The sequence below is a fragment of the Lepisosteus oculatus genome, chromosome 14 (assembly GCF_040954835.1).
Source record: "Lepisosteus oculatus isolate fLepOcu1 chromosome 14, fLepOcu1.hap2, whole genome shotgun sequence".
Classification (NCBI taxonomy): domain Eukaryota; kingdom Metazoa; phylum Chordata; class Actinopteri; order Semionotiformes; family Lepisosteidae; genus Lepisosteus; species Lepisosteus oculatus.
The window spans coordinates 35,081,262-35,102,067 of NC_090709.1; the positions used below are offsets into that span (position 1 = coordinate 35,081,262).

At 43.6% G+C, this 20,806-nt stretch overlaps 1 protein-coding gene and 1 pseudogene across 1 annotated transcript; both read right to left on the reverse strand.

Moving 5' to 3' along the window:
- Positions 1 to 7: 7 nt before the first annotated feature.
- LOC138242566 (GTPase IMAP family member 9-like) lies at positions 8 to 12,167 on the reverse strand (the record flags this gene model as incomplete). The annotated part of the gene is made up of 5 exons (XM_069198102.1): positions 12,159 to 12,167; positions 4,592 to 4,748; positions 3,801 to 3,896; positions 3,630 to 3,639; positions 8 to 746 (listed from the first exon to the last, which is right to left on the reverse strand). Coding segments are annotated over exons 1-5 (1,011 nt in total), but the record flags the coding sequence as incomplete, so codon positions are not given.
- Positions 12,168 to 17,108: 4,941 nt separating this feature from the next.
- LOC138242567 (uncharacterized) overlaps positions 17,109 to 20,806 on the reverse strand; it is a 38,169-nt pseudogene continuing 34,471 nt past the window's right edge.

Below are 20,806 nucleotides of genomic sequence, written 5' to 3' on the forward strand. Positions count from 1 at the left end.
TTTCATACTTCTGTCTCAGCTCCTCTGTCTCTCTCTGTCTCTTCTCCTCCCTCTGTCTGATATATTTCTCCAGTTCAGTGTTTATTTCTTTGATGTCAGTGGTGAAGTACAGCCCATAGTTTCCTGCCACCATGTCCTCTATCTTCTTCAGCAGCTCTGTGACCTGAGTGCGGTCTGCCCTGTTCTTGTTGTTGAGAACATGATACCTGTTCCCACACTTCTCCACCAGACACTGGAGCTCCTTCCTTCTTCTCTCAATGGTTGTGTCTCTCAGTCTGTCCCCCCAGGTGAACAGCACTATTGTGTGTCTCCAGACTCTCTCACTGAGAAGCTCCAGATGTTCCTTCACTGATCTCCAGTCTGTGATTGAGTCCAGATTAATCACCAGGAGGAGAGTGTGGGGTCCTGGGGGACACAGAGACACACTGCGCACAACCTCCTGTCTGATCTGCTGTGGATCATTGCCTATCAGCCACTCATCCCAGCCTGGAGTGTCGACCACAGTGATCTGCCTCCCAGCTACTTCTCCCTGTCTCTTCACACACTCCTCAGTTACTCCCTCCGTGTCAAACTCCTCTGAGCCCAGGATGGTGTTTCCTGCTGAGCTCTTCCCAGTGCCAGTCCTGCCCAGCAGCACCAGTCTCAGCTCAGAGGGGCGGGACTGGAGTCTGGGTTCGACTTCACTCACTGCAACAGGAGGAGAGACAGGAGCATCAGGCAGGTTAGACATGAGAGGAGACCAACCTCTGCACAGATAAGAAGGGTTCAGTTTGCTCAAGAGAAAACTAAAAAAGTCAGTATGAAGGAGACTTACAGAATGAACATCTGGGAATTAACCTTGAGTATCAACTAACTACATAGTTTTACCTGCTGTTCATGATTTTTCCTTGTGTCAGATCTATTTTTTCAAAGTGACTCAAGTTTCATCTGAAAAGTCTGTTTATATACTGGCCTCAAGCAACAACAGTCATGCTGCAGTACTGTACTGTTACAGGGGCAGAGTGTAGAAAGACATTAATTGAAGGAGAGAGAATCTCTTCACCCCAGTGAAGAACAGCACTCTAGGAGAGTGTGCAGTCCAGTGCAATCATCCGGCTGGTATTTCACTCTGAAACTGACCACACCCAGAGTCCAGAGTCAGAGTCCACTGTGTCTTTATCAGAGGATGACAAGAGAGAAACAGGCTTAATGCTTCTCAGCACCTGTCAGTGGAATAAACTCCACCTCATGTTCCTGGTACCACATCCCCACTGCTGGGCTGAGCTGCAGTGATTCAGTGTCTGTCGGTCAGGAACTGTCCCTTCAACCCTGAGACCTGCAGTCTTGAGCAGTTTGTTAACAAAGCAGAATTCAGACTCCAGGCTGTTCAGTAATTCTCCATCTCACCCTGTTTGACACAGATTCTACAACAGGCTGCTGCTGTTCACTCACAGACTCGCTGATCTGTAGACAAGCTGTGACGAGTCTTTCAGACTGATGTACAGAAACAGCTCTTGTCTGGGGTTCTAATGATCTGCTGATGGGCTCTTTCACCCACTCCTGTCTTGCAGGACTTCAGAGCTGCCTCTGACACTAACAGATCAACTGAGGAGCCCATCCCTGAGAGACGCTGTGGTGCCTCATGGGCATCAGCCTGTCCCTCCCCTGTCAGAGAGAAAGATCACAGATTATTTACATGATAAAGTTCTCATCACAGATATCTTCACCACTCATCCCATTTCAAATTTACGATAAAAACTTCTCTATATCTTTTCTATTGTCCCTGCCCTGTGGGAGAGGAAAAACACAGATTGAGGTTCATTTTATGTGTATTCTCTGTGGTATACAAAAATGTTCTGTTAATGTTAGGTAATCAGACTGTATTCTTACAACATTCTTATTCTGTATTCTTACAATTTATATAATATATACAGTATATATTTTTAACTGTTCTCTCAATAGTACGTTTATTTTTCATCAGGATTTTTTTTCTTAGAATAATTTAACCTCACTGAAAGGTCAGATATCTCTCATCTGATAAACAACACAGACATTTTTTCCAATGTCTTCCTTGCTCATCTTTACCAAGGGCGCCAATACTTCTGGAGGGCCCTGTAGAGTCCCACTAACACTCTGAGTGTCCAGTGGCAGTTCAGACACATATGGGACTCCTGTGTTCAGAATGAACCTTTATACCACCTTATTTTAAAATAAATGTAAAAAACTGTAAAATCATTCAGTCCGTCCTGATTCTTCAGTAGTGAGTCTAAAATGTCACATTTCATAAAGAAATGTTTAGGACTCAGCCACCTGGCTGGGAAATCTCTGTGTTGTATAGTTTCAAATCGCTTAGAAACTATCTACTGTGATCCACACTGAAGAGAACGAGCATGATGTTAGTTTAAAAACAGTGAAACTGACAAGCTGGAGGAACTGAGTCTCTTTAGTCTGAAGGGAGTGTCCCACACTGTTAGATTGGAGGAACTGAGTCTCTTTAGTCTGAAGGGAGTGTCCCACACTGACAGGGTGAAGATAGTGAACCATAAATATATACAAAATATTCAACATCCTCAGTGACAGTCAGTCATCATTAAAGACCAGTTAGATATTGACACCTCAAAGTTCCTCAGAATTAACACTGAAACTGAAACTCAAAGCAACAATAAGACTTAAAATCAGGAGTGGGAGGCTCTACTGTACACAGAGAGGGGGGGGGAGAGGGGAACAAGCTGATACCCTGGCTTCTCTCCAGACACAGCTGGATGAGCTCCTCCAGTCAGGACATGGGGCTCTACTGTACACAGAGAGGGGTTGAGGGAGGAAACAAGCTGCCCAGTCAAGACAGTAGAAACAGCTGCATGAGACCCTGGAATCATTACTAATTATGGGCCAAATAAATTCCTCTGTTGTTCATCTGTACTGATTCCTCTCTGGTATTATCAGCTGTACAATAAACACGACATCTGAGCAACAAACAGGAAATGTTCATATCTGAGCGTGTCTGAGCATCATGAATACTAACAGTGTGAATCCAATACCATCAGCACATGGTCAGGTTTAACATCAATCATTTTACCTTAAATAAACACCTTATTAAAATATTTATTACATTCCAAACAGCTTGAGTTTACACTACCGATCTCTGATCGCTGACAAGAGAAAGTGAAAGTAAAACAGTTCCTGTTTCTCTCTCCTAGTTCAGACCCCGTGTGTCTGACAGACAGAACACACTCTCAGCAGACAGGAAGACACTTCTCCAGCTGCTGCTGTGCTCTGTGACAGAGAAGAGACCCTCAGTGACTCCCTTACTGACACTCTGACAGGTAGAACAAGAGAAAACTCACCAGGGCTGAGCGCTGAGCTACACGCTGCCATCTCTCTCTCTCTCCGTCTCTTCCTGGTGATCTGAAGGGCAGGACTTTGTCCTCTCAGTGGCCCTTGATAAATTTACTGGGTTCAGTTAATGATTAACTCATCAGGGCAGAATGAAGTCTTGGACGCCGCCTGCTATGAATGTTTCTGGTATATCTAATCACTTAGGAATTTAAAAAATACTTTTAAAATTATTTTTCATAAGCAAACTCTCTTGTTTGCGTTTCTGGAAACTATCTAAAAGGATCTCCAAAGCACTTTACAGTCAAGGAACCCACTCCATCCCACCTGCAAACAATTGAGGAGAGGGAATTTGGGGAGTACAGACCGAACCCCAACTAAGCACCCCTGACCAGCAGTCGGGACACTGGGGTCCACACCCCTACTCTCACACACAGTGTCCTGATCTGTACTGACCAGCAGTCGGGACACTGGGGTCACACCCCTACTCTCACACACAGTGTCCTGGATCTGTACTGACCAGCAGTCGGGACACTGGGGTCCACACCCATCTGGATCTATGAAGTCAATGAGGCGCTTCAGCACTGCCAGGGGGAGACAAGGCACCAGAAGTCAGAGGCCGGAGCTGAACTGATACAGATCGGGGAAACAGCAGACCAGAGAGAGCAGGAGAGCAGACAGGAATCAGACAGTAGATAACGGACCTGAGCAGCTCATCGGCTTGTTCGCCCCTCCCTCAGCTCTGTCTGGAGAGAAGCCAGGGTTTCGGCTTGTTCCCCCCTCCCACCCCTCTCTGTGTACAGTAGAGCCTCCTGTCCTGACTGGAGGAGCTCACCCAGCTGTCTGGAGAGAAGCCAAGGTATCAGCTTCAACAACAAGGCTGGGCAGCTTGTTTCCCACCCCTACCCCTCTCTGCGTACAGACCCCCTCTTAACCGCAGATGCCTGAGCGCTGATTGACCCCGACCTCCTGCAGCGTCAATCCCTCCCCCAGAACAAACACAAACCACACCGCTGCTTCTCCGTTTTTATTCATCTGTTCAGGGAGTGAAACACGCGTCGTTCCCTGCCCACCCCACGATCATTTCACTCGCTGTCATCGATCGATCGATTATACAACGACAAATCATGGAGAACCGTTCCAGTTCCTCACGGTGAAGGAAGAGTAGCACCACCTCCGCTCTCACTGAAATACTCTCCATCAATAAGACGCACGAGTCTCTCCGTCAATAAGATAGATAAATAAATAAGCCACGCAGGAAATCAATCAATAAACAAACAGTCCCGGACTCCCCTCTCCGGGCGGCAGCGGTCCGGGTATCCGTATCGGGTCACAGGTCGGAGCAGCGCCGGTTCACACCCGGACTCCTCGGAGGCGTAGATCTGGAGACACAGCGCGGCCACCAGCAGCAGGAGCAGGAGGGGGCGCTTCTGCACCTGGAGGGGAAGAGAAAGAGAGGTCAGGGTCAGGGTCAGGGGGTCACGCTCGCTGGGGTTCGAGCTGCATGATATTAATAATAATATAATATATTAATATATTAATAATATAATATATTATTATATAATAATAATAATAATATTAATAATAACTCCCTACACTATTACAACTATTACAACTCAGAGCTCTTACAGGTCATGGGGATCCCACTACCACCACCAGTGTGCAGCTCTTTACAGGTCATGGGGATCCCACTACCACCACCAGTGTGCAGCCCCACCTGGATGACACCCCAGTCCTCTCCCCACCCACCAGCTCTCAGTGGGGAGGAGAGCAGAGTGATGAAGCCAATTCATAGATGGGGATTATTAGGAGGCCATGACTGGTAAGGGCCAATGGGAAATTTGACCAGGACGCTGGTGTAAAATCCCTACTCTTCTCGAGAGACACCCTGGGATTGTTAATGACCACAGAGAGTCAGGACCTCGGTTTGACGTCTCATCTGCAGGACGACGCCTGTTTACAGTCCAGTGTCCCCGTCACTATACTGGGGCATCAGGACCCACACAGAGCGCAGGGTGAGAGCGCCCCCTGCTGGCCCCACTCACACCTCTCCCAGCAGCAGCCTCAGTGTTTTCCCAGCAGTCTTCCCTCCAGGTACTGGCCAGGCTCACACTGCTGGGCTCCAGTGGGGCTGCCAGCTGGGAGTTGCAGGGTGATAGGGCTGCTGGCCATTATGAATGCAACTTACAGAATGAACATCTGGGAATTATTCTTGGGCATCATGCACTGATAACAATAGTACTACTACTACTAACACTAATACTACTACTACTAACACTAATATGACAACTGACAACAATAGTACTACTACTAACACTACTAATACTACTGATAACAATGATAATATCAGTAATAATACTGATACTACTACTAATAGTAATAACACTACTAATAATACTACTCATACTAGTAACAATCTCCTTCACACAAGAACTGCACACACGGTGTACAAATCAGCTGACTGGAGAGTAATTTCCGACGGTGATAAACACAAGGAATAGAACTGACCTTGTTGGTTTCTCTAAAAACACTACAAGTCCTGTCAAATACTACTACTGATAACAATAGTACTACTACTAATACTACTGATAACAATAGTACTACTACTAATACTACTAATACTACTGATAACAATAGTACCACTACTAATACTACTATTACTAATACTAATAATACTACTACTACTACTGCTGACAACACTAATAATACTACTAATACTATTCTACTGATAATAGTACTACTACTAACACTACTACTAGTACTGATAATAATACTAATAATAATACTACTGCTACTACTACTACTGCTGACAACACTACTACTACTAATAATAATAATCTACTAATACTACTGATAATGATAATACTAGTAATAATACTAATACTAATAGTAATAACACTACTAATACCAGTAACAATCTCCTTCATACAAGAACTGCACACACGGTGTACAAATCAGCTGACTGGAGAGTAATTTCCGACGGTGATAAACACAAGGAATAGAACTGACCTTGTTGGTTTCTCTAAAAACACTACAAGTCCTGTCAAAGACAGGATATGCTCCACTAGAATTGTTGTCTCTGACCGGTGAGAAATTTCGTTTGTTGTGCGAAGGACTCAGCAAGAAGAGATGTGTCAATTCAGGTGCAGTTGTTTATCGTGAGGGAAAGCACAGATAATATGGGCTTTAATGAATTAACAGTGAAAGTGTAGCAGGGGGCCTCGTATGGACTGCGGTTGTGTCTAGTTTTTGTCATTTGCATTTAAAGATTTTGCTTGTCTTTTGCAAACAAAATCTAAGCTAAGACTTCTACATGAAACATAATGCAGGAGTAGCTGCAGCCTAGGTAGACGTGCAGAAAACCACGTTACGTTGTTATTATTTACTTTATTATTTATTATTTCTCACTGAACACTAGCGCCCCTCTATGATCACACACTCAACACACTACTGTCCCACTGTGATCACACAGTGAACACACTACTGTCCCACTGTGATCACATAGTGAAAACAGTACTGTGCCACTCTGATCGAACACTGAACACAGAACTGTGCCACTGTGATCACACACTGAACACAGTACTGTCCCATTTTAGTTGAAACACTGAACGCAGTACTGTCCCCCACTGATGACACACCGAACACAGTACTGTCCCCCTCTGATGACACACTGAACACAGTACTGTGCCACTGCGCTGTAAAGCGCTTTGAGGAGCCACCTTTAAAGGCACCATATACAATAAAGTTCATTATTATTACTATTGTTAATTTGCTGGACAGAGAGGTGAACATTATTACGCAGAAGACAAAGAAAGCGATTTACGTTGCATTGTGCATTGTGCTGCTGTAATACAGTTTTAAATAATTAAAAGTCTAAACAGTATCAGCTTTATTTATGGGTTTTAAATAAAGGCGATTTAAATGTGATTTAAATCAATATAAATGTTTATATTGTTACGCCTAGCTGACTATTCATTGTTATTAAAATGACTTAAATTCGAACATGTTGTGATACTTAGAAATATAAATTTGTTTGGTGCGAGTGAGGTTTTTTTCCCCCCCAACAACCTTCCAGAGGAGCTATAAATATTTTAATTGCTCATAAGGTCTGCTATTTGAGGTCCAGTTATTTAGATGCATACATCTTATTTTATCTCAGCTTTTCAGCTGAGATACACAGATCATACATAAACAATGCAGTAAAAAAATGTCTCATCAAGTATTTAATCATTAGGTATAACAGTTTCCCTTTAGGCCTCTGAAAACACCACCTTCTACCTTGTGAATACCAGTACCTCCTAATTGTCTAAAGGCTTTATTTAAAAAATTTTAAAAAAAAACTGATGTGCTGAAACAGTACAATTAAACACGCTCTGCAGAAAAGGGGATGGTTGTTAGGTCAACTTCAGTTTTACATGTACAGTACACATTTGATTTCATTAAAATTATGAGGTACCCTGTATCTGCAGGACTCAAGAGGCTCTCAGTCATGTCACTTTGCAGTTGATGTCTCCTAGAGGTTCCTAGATTCTTATTGTAAATAAAAGGAACAGCATACAGTGGGACTTTTTCAAAAACGGGGAACAAATTTCAACATCCGACTGCACTGAGCACATAAATATTGGTTCTAGGCTCCTGAATCACCTTTGGTCCCTGGATCATTGCTTTTAACCATTTACACAAGGTTTTTACTGTAAAGCACTTTCACAACTCAACATAAATGGACCTTCTGGGGCACAGGCTTTAAAGGAGCGTTTTAAAAAAACAGACTTTGCATTTCCTGTTATAAGCTATTCTTTTAGCATATGACAAGCATGCCCTTATTATGGCGATATCCTCCTAAACATTGGAGAAATAACTCTAGAAGTTCAATTAAAACAGAAATGCTTCAAATCACTTGGGATACAACAAAAAAGTGGTGTATTATAAAGTGTGTTAAAAATGTAGCTAGTTTGTTTTCATACCTTAGATTATAATAAAACCTCACCATTTAACACCAACAGGTGTTTTCTTGAAGTCTGCTAGCTTCAAAGTTTATGGTTTGGCTTTTGTGTATAATGATAGTGAACTGCATTGGAAAACTTAAAATCTCTCGCATTAAATTGGCTACAAATGCAAGAATTCAACCAGATATTCTTACTTGTAAAATGTCTACTGTTGCATTGCAGTTAGTTAATGTAGTTAGTCCATAGTCAGCAATCTAAACTTTATTGTTAAGCTTTAATGATTGATGTTGTACCAGTAACCTTTAGAAATACTATAGTACTTCACAAATGCTTTGTGTGTTTGGAAATCTTTTGAGTAAAAGCCTTATAAAATTAGATTTAGTTTTCACAGGACATCACAAAGAAATAGGATGGTATAATTCTTATAATTGCTTAGTGATTGTATTTGGAAGATTATGGACTAAACAGACTTCAGGGATGCCAGTGGATCATTGTGCTATTTGGAATTATTCCAAAAATCAAGTGACCTCTTTGCTGTAGTATCTTTAGTATTATTTATTTAGTATTAATAAAGAATAGATTTATTAAAGTCGTGCGATGTGTAAGCGGGATATGTAAAATAATGTATAATAAAGTTTTTTATTATTGTTATAGAGAAACATGATCAGATTTTCCCTGGTTCAGAAAAAAGACGATTAAAATCTGTAATCTTTCCACTTGTATGTCATCGGACATTAACGAGTACAACCCCCTCTCTGCCGGAGTGCTGGCTGTGACGAATTAAACCGGTTTCACAGGTATTTTCAAAGTAGGAAGTACAGTGTTAACTGGTAGCTGGGCTCCTCAATGAAATCGCTTTAACATGCTAATGCGTTGGTGTAACAGTCCGGGAGTGGCAAGCTTCTAATGTCAACTCGACTCGATTGGAAGACAATGAACATATTCTAGCCCTAAATGAATTAATAGCAAACATGGTTTACATAAAATACATTTTTCCAAGAAAGTTTATAATAATACGATCTATAGTTGAAATCTGAGCCTAAATATAAAGGAAAAGCATTTTCAGAGAGCAATCACGCTGTGTTTATGTAGAAAAAGCGATTAGGTTTATGAGCAATCTAATAACCTATTCGCTTAAAATGCTATATAAAATAAAGTTTATTTAGAGATGAATGATAAGTGTCACAGTTTAAATAATTTTCGTAGGAGGGCTTGGACAGATTCCAAGTGCATTTTTGCAATTTACGTTGCATTGTCCAATGTGCTGTTGTAATACAGTTTAGAATACAGTTAGTCTAAACTGTATCAGCTTTATTTATGGGTTGCAATTTAGAAAAAGTCAAAAACCGCACTCAAAATGCAATTTAGAGCTTTCTGGCAAGAGGAGAGACACAAATTATAATGTAACATGCCACTGTTTGTGCATGAATAAAGTTATACTGCAATTTTCCTTAGATACGCGATTAAAAAAATTTTTTGTTGAATCCCCGGCGGAACACATTCCATAAGAATCAGCGCTTTTATACAGTATATCGCCTTTAAACACATATTTAAACACGCGTTTACGATTTAAATCAAAACGCGATTCAAATCAATATAAATGTTTATTTTGTAACGCATAGGTGACTATTCATTGTTATTAAAAAGACTTAAATTCGATCATGTTGTGATATTTAGAAATATAAATTTGTTTGGTGCGAGTGAGGTTTTATTTAATCTCTGACCAAGGGAAACGTTTCATTTTTTCAAAGATATGTTTGTTAAAAAATAAAGTCATAGCTCCATGGGATTCAATCACAGACCATGTGACATGGGAGTCAGGAAACTAACACACAGCGCCACCAGATTTGACAACGCTAAAAAAACGCTATAAAATAATGTGACTAGGCACAGAACAAGTTTACAGCACAGTACAATAATAAATGCTGACCATGACTTTAGAAGCATAAATTACCTTACACTCAATTTAAACACAAGCTGTCTTTAGCCCTCTAAGCTGGTTCATACAGAAATGTAGAGATCCAAGCTCAGAACACACAGCTTCATTAGCGAATACATATGCAGGACAACTAGAGAAGACGTTTTACAGAGGATGGATTTTTAGAAACATCCCATCAGTGACATCACTGAAGTCAACTCCTAGGTACTGTAACTGTCGTGTGGATAGTTTCACAAGAATCAGACAAAGGTTTAAGCATCGCTTGTTCTAGATAAAACTGCAAAAAAAAAACAACAACCCATAATGTACTTCTTTGCAGCTCTGTTTGCCCAAATCATATATTCACAACGTGAAATTTAGAAAATAATATTACGTAACCAAAATCCGCAATATGGAAACAGAACCTGTGTAATTGTTGATAGATGATGTACTCGTAACATTTTTACAAGACGAACTACAACATTTAAAAAATGACTTGTATGTACTTGATATCTCTAATCAATCCACGGCGACATTGTTAAAAGCAGAGTCCCAGTAAAACGAAACTAAAACGCATACCGTTTAACGCTTCTTATTAGTTTCTCAAAAGTAATTTGACCGTATGAAATGCATAATATAAACCTAGAAACATATACGTGAGCAGTATTTACGCACTGTAGTGTCGGTGTTAAGACATACCTCTCAAATACTGTAAATCAAGTTAAAAATATCTCAAGACCGATTCTGGTCATAATGAAACCATGTTTCGTGTATGTTTTCTTTAAAGTACCGAGACCAGCCATATACTGTATGTTTATGTTCCAAAATTAATATCGTTTATGGCCTTCACACGCGTTGCAGTATGCTCCTATTCTTTTTATGCTCAGCTACTAAGATTTCCCTTCAGTGGTAAAATTAGATATGAATATTCAATACTTAAACGGGCACAGTTAAGACATTAAATATACATATACATACTGTATACAGTACAGTTTGCATACGGTAATATGTTTATGTTACGCGATTAAAAAATAAATAAATAAAAATGAAAAGTCCAGCACCAGCTGGATTCAAACACACAACCTGCCAGTTGGTAGTCACGCACCTAGACCAGTAGGCTACAAGACAGCTCGCATGAACAAGCAGGCGAAACAGCCCTACACAGCCCTGTCGCAGCACACGAATTCTTTAGATACGCGATTCCATATTATATTAGCAGAAAAGCTTAAAACTACCACTTTTTCACACGCTATTTCACATGCTAGTTAAATACTTCGATGCTTAAAATCGTTAGGGAGAAATGGAATACCGGTGTGTATTTTTCCTTTAAAGTGCCGATTCCTGGAATCTGACTGGCTGACACCCCTCTGAAGTGGTTCCATAAAATCTGGTATACGGAAAAGAAAGCGTTGATAAATACAAGTGTCTTTTAATACACTCTTTGCTGTGCTCTTGAGGATCCTTGTGATATTTTAAGCTCTAGTTGAATGATAGGTGTCGCATTTTAAATCATTTTCGTAGTTAGAAATTATGAAACGCCCTGTTAAAAGCAAGGAAGTTTTTATGCCCGTTGAAGTAAAACAAAATGCCTGACAAAGTATGGCTTGGACAGATTCCAAGTGCTTGTACAAATGTGCTAAAGAAATTATACTTTGAGTATACAGCTTGTCCAAAGTCATCCATTATTAATACTATTAGTAATATCTTCAGTAAAGGCTTTGATGCATAAATATTTCTGATAAAGGTAGGTTGTGTACTTTTGTCCAACTGAGCAATCTTGCTTTCATAAAATATACCAACATTTGAATGACTGATGATTAACATGCTGTAATACACAGTTCAAAATTAAAGGCTCAAATGCTGTACATGAGAGGTTAAGCTCCCCCTGGCGGTTTTAAAAGGCGACGCCGGATAGTTAGCCACGTGACACACGTGAACTGCGTGATACCGCGACACGCCCACCGGGGTATGCCGCGAAATACCTCACCCATTTTGAATGGCTGCATCTGTACGTGTGCATGAGTATCTGAGTGTGACCGAGTCTGTGTGTGCCCGAGTGTCTGAGTGTGAATGCGAGTCTGTGCCCGAGTGTACGTGTGCGAGTGTCTGAGTGTGACTGCGAGTGTATGTGTGCGAGAGTGTCTGAGTGTGACTGCGAGTCTGCGTGCGAGTGTACGTGTGCGAGAGTGTCTGAGTGTGACTGCGAGTCTGTGCCCGAGTGTGCGTGTGCGAGAGTGTCTGAGTGTGACTGCGAGTGTATGTGTGCGAGAGTGTCTGAGTGTGACTGCGAGTGTACGTGTGCGAGTGTCTGAGTGTGACTGCGAGTGTACGTGTGCGAGAGTGTCTGAGTGTGACTGCGAGTGTGCGTGTGCGAGAGTGTCTGAGTGTTACTGCGAGTGTGCGTGTGCGAGAGTGTCTGAGTGTGACTGCGAGTGTACGTGTGCGAGAGTGTCTGAGTGTTACTGCGAGTGTGCGTGTGCGAGAGTGTCTGAGTGTGACTGCGAGTGTGCGTGTGCGAGAGTGTCTGAGTGTTACTGCGAGTGTGCGTGTGCGAGAGTGTCTGAGTGTGACTGCGAGTGTACGTGTGCGAGTGTCTGAGTGTGACTGCGAGTCTGTGCCCGAGTCTACGTGACTGCGAGTCTGTGTGCAAGTCTACTTGTGCGAGTGTACGTGTGCGCCTGAGTCTGTCTCTGAGTGTCTGCGAGTCTACATGTGTGCGAGTGTCTGAGTGTCTGCGAGTCTACATGTGTGCGAGTGTCCGAGTGTGACTGCGAGTCTGAGTGCGAGTGTCCATGTGTGCGAGTGTCCGAGTGTGACTGCGATTCTGAGTGCGAGTCTACATGTGTGCGAGTGTCCGAGTGTGACTGCGAGTCTGAGTGCGAGTGTCCATGTGTGCGAGTGTCCGAGTGTGACTGCGAGTCTGAGTGCGAGTCTACATGTGTGCGAGTGTCCGAGTGTGACTGCGATTCTGAGTGCGAGTCTACATGTGTGCGAGTGTCCGAGTGTGACTGCGAGTCTGAGTGCGAGTGTCCGAGTGTCTGCGAGTCTACATGTGCGCGAGTGTCTGAGTGTCTGCGAGTCTGAGTGCGAGTGTCCGAGTGTGACTGCGAGTCTGAGTGCGAGTGTCCGAGTGTCTGCGAGTCTACATGTGTGCGAGTGTCCGAGTGTGACTGCGAGTCTGAGTGCGAGTGTCCATGTGCGCGAGTGTCCGAGTGTGACTGCGAGTCTGAGTGCGAGTCTACATGTGTGCGAGTGTCCGAGTGTGACTGCGAGTCTGAGTGCGAGTGTCCGAGTGTCTGCGAGTCTACATGTGCGCGAGTGTCCGAGTGTGACTGCGAGTCTGAGTGCGAGTCTACATGTGTGCGAGAGTGCGAGTCTACATGTGTGCGAGATCAGATCGCCACCGCCAGCCATGGGGAGTCCACCGTCAGGTCTGTCCAGTCAGTGTGTCTGTATGAACCCCTCTCTCTCTCAGTGCAGTGTTCATGTACTGGAGTGTCCAGTCAGTGTGTCTGTATGAACCCCTCTCTCTCTCAGTGCAGTGTTCATGTACTGGAGTGTCCAGTCAGTGTGTCTGTATGAACCCCTCTCTCTCTCAGTGCAGTGTTCATGTACTGGAGTGTCCAGTCAGTGTGTCTGTATGAACCCCTCTCTCTCTCAGTGCAGTGTTCATGTACTGGAGTGTCCAGTCAGTGTGTGTGTATGAACCCCTCTCTCTCTCAGTGCAGTGTTCATGTACTGGAGTGTCCAGTCAGTGTGTCTGTATGAACCCCACTCTCTCTCTCTCAGTGTTAATATAAGATGTGTCTCTCTCTCCAGCTACACCTCTCTGATCTCCATGGCCTGCCAGATCTCCTCCGGGATGAAGTTCCTGGCCTCCCTGAACTTTGTGCACCGGGACCTGGCGACCCGGAACTGCCTGGTGGGGGAGGGCGGCGCCATCAAGATCGCCGACTTCGGCATGAGCCGCAACCTGTACGCCGGCGACTGTGTGGGGGTGTTGGGGGTGACCCCATGTGTCTGTGTCCCCAGGGGAAGTTCACCACGGCCAGCGATGTGTGGGCGTTCGGGGTGACCCTCTGGGAGATGCTGAGGCTGTGTAAGGAGCAGCCCTACGCCTCCATGACAGACGAGCTGGTGATCGAGAACGCTGGAGAGTTCTTCAGAGACCAGGGCAAGCAGGTAACAGCCACACCTGGCCAGGAGTACCTGTACCTGTCTCTCTCCTGTTCAAGAGGCTTTATTAGCATGACCGATGGGTACAATCAGTGTTGCCAAAGCAAATAAAAATAATAAAATTAACATGGAACAAAACAAAAACTAGAAGTAAAATAAAACCTACAGACATGTCACAGACATTTACAACAAAGAGATATGATAAAATATTGACATATACTGTAGCGACTGGAGCATTATTGGGAGACAGACTCACTGTTCCTCAGGCTGTGACAGGAGATCACATACTGGGCTGCCAGATCAACTGAGTTCCCTCCTCCCTCTCCCAGTAGGATGGGGACCCGTTGTGACTCTGGCAAGTGTGGGAACTGTGGGATTAGATTTCTGAATTTCGGGAAATGTTTCTCTAATCCCAGAGTATCTGTCACAGTGCAGTAGGAAGTGCACCTCTGTCTCTCTTTCTCCCCGCTGGCAGTGGGAGCACAGCCTGTCCTCTCTGGGCAGCCAGGTCTGCCTGTGTCGCCCAGTTTCTATGGCCAGGTTGTGGTCACTGAGCCTGTACTTCGTCAGGGTCTGTTTCTGTTTGTTATTTTTTATTTTGGTCAAATATTCAGCTAGTGTGTATTGTCTGTTTAGGGTTCTGTAGCATTCCAGTTTATATTGTGTTTGTGTGTGTGTGTCCCAGTGTGTGAGATATTGCTGTTTGATCTGTGCTGTGATGTGGTTGAGTCTGGGTTGTGGTGCTCTAGCAGTGCTGTCCTGATGCTGGTTAGTGTCAGTGTGGCTCAGGTCAGTGAGCCTCAGGCCCAGCTGGCTCAGGGGGCTCTGTTTTGGGCTCAGCTCTTGGCTCAGCAGGGCTTTGTGGTGGTAGGAATTTTGGTCGCTGTTTTTTAGGTGTAGCCAATACTTTAATATTCTTTTCTGTATGTTTATCAATAGTGGGTACTGGCCTTATTCGGCCCTGCACCCGTTGTTAGGAGTTTTTCTCTGCACACGGAGGATGATTCTACAGATCTCCATGTGCAGAGTTTCTGTGGGGTGTTTGTCCCATTGGGTGTAATCCTGGTCTGTGAGGGGACCCCACACTTCACTGCCATATAGGGCAATGGGTTGGATTACACTTTCAAATATTTGGAGCCAGATTCTTGTTGGTGGGCTGATGTTGAAGAGCCTCCTTCTTATTGCGTAGAAAGCCCTGAGTGCCTTCTCCCTCAGTGCCTTCACTGCCAAGTCAAAACTCCCGGAAGAGCTGATGGTGAGACCGAGATATGTGTAGCTGGATGTGTGCTCCAATGTGTTGTTGTTCAGTGTGAATTTGTACCTGTTTCCCTGAGGTCTGGCTTTCTTCTGGAAAACCATAACTCTGGTCTTGTCTCTCTCTCAAGGGCAGGACTTTGTCCTCTCAGTGGCCCTGGGTTCAGTTAATGATTAACTCACCAGGGCAGAATGAAGTCTTGGACGCCGCCTGATATGAACGTTTCTGGTATATCTCATCACTTAGGAATTTAAAAAAACTTAAAAAATTATTTTTCATAAGCAAACTCTCTTGTTTGGGGTTCTGGAAAGTTGATCTAAAAGGATCTCCAAAGCACTTTACAGTCAGGGACCCCACTTCATCCCACCTGCAATCAACTGAGAAGAGGGAATTTGGGGAGTACAGACCGAACCCCGACTAAGCAGCACCCCTGACCAGCAGTCGGGTCACTGGGGTCACTGGGGTCACACCCCTGCTCTCACACACTGTAAGGACATTGTTGTTGTCATTCTGTAAATCGCTTTGAGAAGACACCTTTAAAGGTGCTATATAAAATAGTTTTTTTTTTTAATTATTACTTCAAATGAGATCTGCTGAAAATCAAGAGTCGATTTTATTGTTGGACATGTGCAGCTATATAGAATCTGTTGATGTATTAATCACTCTTGCCATTAGTAATCAATTAATTTAAAACAATGAAATATGGCTATAATCTGTTAGGTTTTGCACCAATTGAATGATTTTTGTAAAGTTCTTTTAGAACAGCATGACGTGACCTCGATAGTATTGACCTGTGACAAGACTGTGAAAGTGAAAACGTTTTTGAAGTTGATTAGATTATTCTTTATTGCCAATAGTTGGTGGAATTTGCTAATAGTACAGCAAACAACACAGATGAGTCACACATACAACATATACAGTACAAATTTACATAGAACAGAAGACAAACATTGTCACATACAGCACATATGTAAACAACTTTCCATGTTAAACAATAAATTATACAAGGAAGTCAGAGTTCAAGGTGAATTCAGAGGTCGCATGGCAGAGGGGAGGAGTCTGAGGTTGAATCAGACCGTCCTTGATTGGGAGGATCTGAAACATCTTCCAGAAGCATGAAGCTGAAAGAGATTATGAGCTGGGGGAGAGGGGTCGGAGATGATTTTCTGGGCATAACTGGAGGTGCAGCTTGAGTACAGAGATGAGATACTCTGGCTTCCTTGAAGAAACAGCCAGATTTGATCTTCTGATCATTTTAACTACTAAATACTCTTTTCTGTGTCCTATCTTCTGTTGTTATTGTGTGGAAAACAGCTCCGTGTTGTTATAGACAGAACAGTGAAAACTGCCTCTGAGAAACACACAGGTAAAAACCATGTCTGATCAAGTCTGCTGCTGTCATTAACACGCATGAAAATACTATTGGTGAAAAAGAACCTAATACCTCGTCAGTGATTTTTTACATAAACATTTTTATATAAAAACAGTAAAACCAGGAACATGTTTATTAAATGTTTATTAAATTCCAAACAGTTTGATAGATCTCTGATCGCTGACAAGAGAAAGTGAAAGTAAATCAGCTCCTGTCTCTGAGCTGCTGTGTGATGGACTAAATCTAATCTCCCTGAGAGAAAACAGTTCAAGTACAGCACAGAGGATTTAAACAGACACAGGTCTGTGTGCCACTGTGTTAGTAACGCAGTACAGAGCGGAGCACAGTATGATTTTAATTCCTAACAGGACACAAGATGGTTGAATCTCTCAGTCTGATGACCAGTAAGATCAGTGAATCAGTAATACAGCATCAATCACACTCACTGTTGGGAGGTTTAAGACCTTTACTGTTCCTCCTCTTGACAGGCAGTCTGGGCTCCTCTTCTCTCTCTCTCTCCCTTCTTTCATACTTCTGTCTCAGCTCCTCTGTCTCTCTCTGTCTCTCCTCCTCCCTCTGTCTCAGCTCCTCTCTCTCTTTCTGTCTCTCCTCCTCCCTCTGTCTCAGCTCCTCTGTCTCTCTCTGTTTCTCCTCCTCCCTCTGTCTCAGCTCCTCTGTCTCTCTGTATCAGCTCCTCTGTCTCTCCTCCTCCCTCTGTCTCAGCTCCTCTGTCTCTCTCTGTTTCTCCTCCTCCCTCTGTCTCAGCTCCTCTGTCTCTCTGTATCAGCTCCTCTGTTTCTCCTCCTCCATCTGTCTCAGCTCCTCTGTCTCTCTCTGTCTCTCCTCCTCCCTCTGTCTCAGCTCCTCTGTCTCTCTCTGTCTCTCCTCCTCCAACCTCTGTCTCAGCTCCTGTCTCTCTCTGTCTCTCCTCCTCCCTCTGTCTCGGCTCCTCTATCTCTCGTTCAGTGTTTATTTCTTTGATGTCAGTGGTGAAGTACAGCCCATAGTTTCCTGCCACCATGTCCTCTATCTTCTCCAGCAGCTCTGTGACCTGAGTGCGGTCGCCCCTGTTCTTGTTGTTGAGAACATGATACCTGTTCCCACACTTCTCCACCAGATACTGGAGCTTCTTCCCTTCTCTCTCAATGTGCTGCTCAATGGTTATGTCTCTCAGTGTGTCCCCCCAGGTGAACAGCACTATTGTGTGTCTCCAGACTCTCTCACTGAGAAGCTCCAGATATTTCTTCACTGATCTCCAGTCTGTGGCTGAGTCCAGATCAATCACCAGGAGGAGAGCGTGGGGTCCTGGGGGACACAGAGACACACTGCGCACAACCTCCTCTCTGACATGCTGTGGATCAGTCCTTATTATACGTGGAAAAGAGGAGTACCCTGGAGTGTCAACCACAGTGATCTGCCTCCCAGCTACTTCTCCCTCTCTCTTCACACACTCCTCAGTTACTCCCTCAGTGACAAACTCCTCTCTGCCCAGGATGGTGTTTCCTGCTGAGCTCTTCTCAGACAATCTCTGGCCCAGCAGCACGATCCTGATCTCTGAGAGACGCTGTGGTGCCTCATGGGAATCAGCCTGTCCCTCCCCTGTCAGAGAGAAAGATCACAGATTATTTACATGATAAAGTTCTCATCACATCTATCTTCACTCTTCATCCCATTTAAAATTCACGATAAAAACTTTTCTATATCTTTTCTATTGTCCCTGCCCTGTGACAGAGGAAAATCACAGATTATTGAGATTAATTTTCTGTGTATTCTCTGTGGTATACAAAAATGTTCTGTTAATGTTAGGTAATCAGACTGTATTCTTACAACATTCTTATTCTGTATTCTTGCAATTTATGTAATATATATATATATTTAACTGTTCTCTCAATAGTACATGTTTATTTTTCATCACAATTTTTTTTCTTAGAATAATTTAACCTCACTGAAAGTTTAGATTTCTGTCATCTGATAAATCGACATTTTTCCCAACTCCTTCCTTGCTCATCTTTACCAAGGGCACCAATACTTCTGGAGGGCCCTGTAGAGTCCCCCTAACACTGAGTATCCAATGGCAGTTCAGACACATATGGGACTCCTGTGTTCAGAATGAACCTTTATACCACCTTATTTTAAAAATACATGTAAAAAAACTGTAAAATCATTCAGTCTGTCCTGATTCTTCACTAGCGAGTCTAAAATGTCACATTTCATAAAGACATGTTTGGGACTCAGCCACCTGGCTGGGAAATCTGTGTGTTGTATAGTTTCAAACCGCTTAGAAACTATCTACTGTGATCCACACTGAAGAGAATTAGCATGATGTTAGTTTAAAAACAGTGAAACTGACAAGCTGGAGGAACTGAGTCTCTTTCGTCTGAAGGGAGTGTCCCACACTGACAGGGTGAAGATAGTGAACCATATGTATATATACAAAATATTCAACATCCTCAGTGACAGTCAGTCATCATTAAAGACCAGTTAGATATTGACACCTCAGAGTTCCTCAGAATTAACACTGAAACTCAAAGCAACACTAAGACTTAAAATCAGGAGTGGGAGGCTCTACTGTACACAGAGAGAGGTGGGAGAGGGGAACAGGCTGATACCCTGGCTTCTCTCCAGACATAGCTGGGTGAGCTCCTCCAGTCAGGACAGGAGGCTCTACTGTACACAGAGAGGGGTGGGAGAGGGGAACAGGCTGGTACCCTGGCTTCTCTCCAGACATAGCTGGGTGAGCTCCTCCAGTCAGGACAGGAGAACCTGGAATCACTACTAATTATGGGCCAAATAAATTCCTCTGTTGTTCATCTGTACTGATTCCTCTCTGGTATTATCAGCTGTACAACAAACACAACCTCTGAGCAACAAACAGGAAACGATCATATCTGAGCGTGTCTGAGCATCATGAATACTAACAGTGTGAATCCAATACCATCAGCACACGGTCAGGTTTTACATCAATCATTTTACCTTAAATAAACACCTTATTAAAATATTTAGTACATTCCAAACAGCTTGAGTTGACAGTACTGATCCCTGATCTCTGACAAGAGAAAGTGAAAGTACATCAGCTCCTGTCTCTATCTCCAAGTTCAGACCCTGTGTGTCTGACAGACAGAACACACTCTCAGCAGACAGGAAGACACTTCTCCAGCTGCTGCTGTGCTCTGTGACAGAGAAGAGACCCTCAGTGACTCCCTTTATGACACTCTGACAGGCAGAACAAGAGAAAACTCACCAGGGCTGAGCGCTGAGCTCCTACACGCTGCCATCTCTCTCTCTCCTTCTCTTCCTGCTGATCTGAAGGGCAGGACTATGTCCTCTCAGTGGCCCTTGATAAAATATTTAGTGGGTTCAGTTAATGATTAACTCACCAGGGCAGAATGAAGTCTTGGGCGCCGCCTGATATGAACGTTTCTGGTATATCTCATCACTTAGGAATTTAAAAAAACTTTAAAAATTATTTTTCATAAGCAAACTCTCTTGTTTGGGGTTCTGGAAAGTTGATCTAAAAGGATCTCCAAAGCACTTTACAGTCAGGGACCCCACTTCATCCCACCTACAATCAACTGAGGAGAGGGAATTTGGGGAGTACAGACTGAACCCCGACTAAGCAACACCCCTGACCAGCAGTCGGGACACTGGGGTCCACACCCGTCTGGATCACTGAAGTTAATGAGGCGCTGTCCCCGCCAGGGGGAGACAAGGCACCAGAAGTCAGAGGCCAGAGCTGAACTGCTTCAGGAGAGAGACAGATCGGGGAAACAGCAGACCAGAGAGAGCATGAGAGCAGACAGGAGTCAGACAGTAGATAACGGACCTGA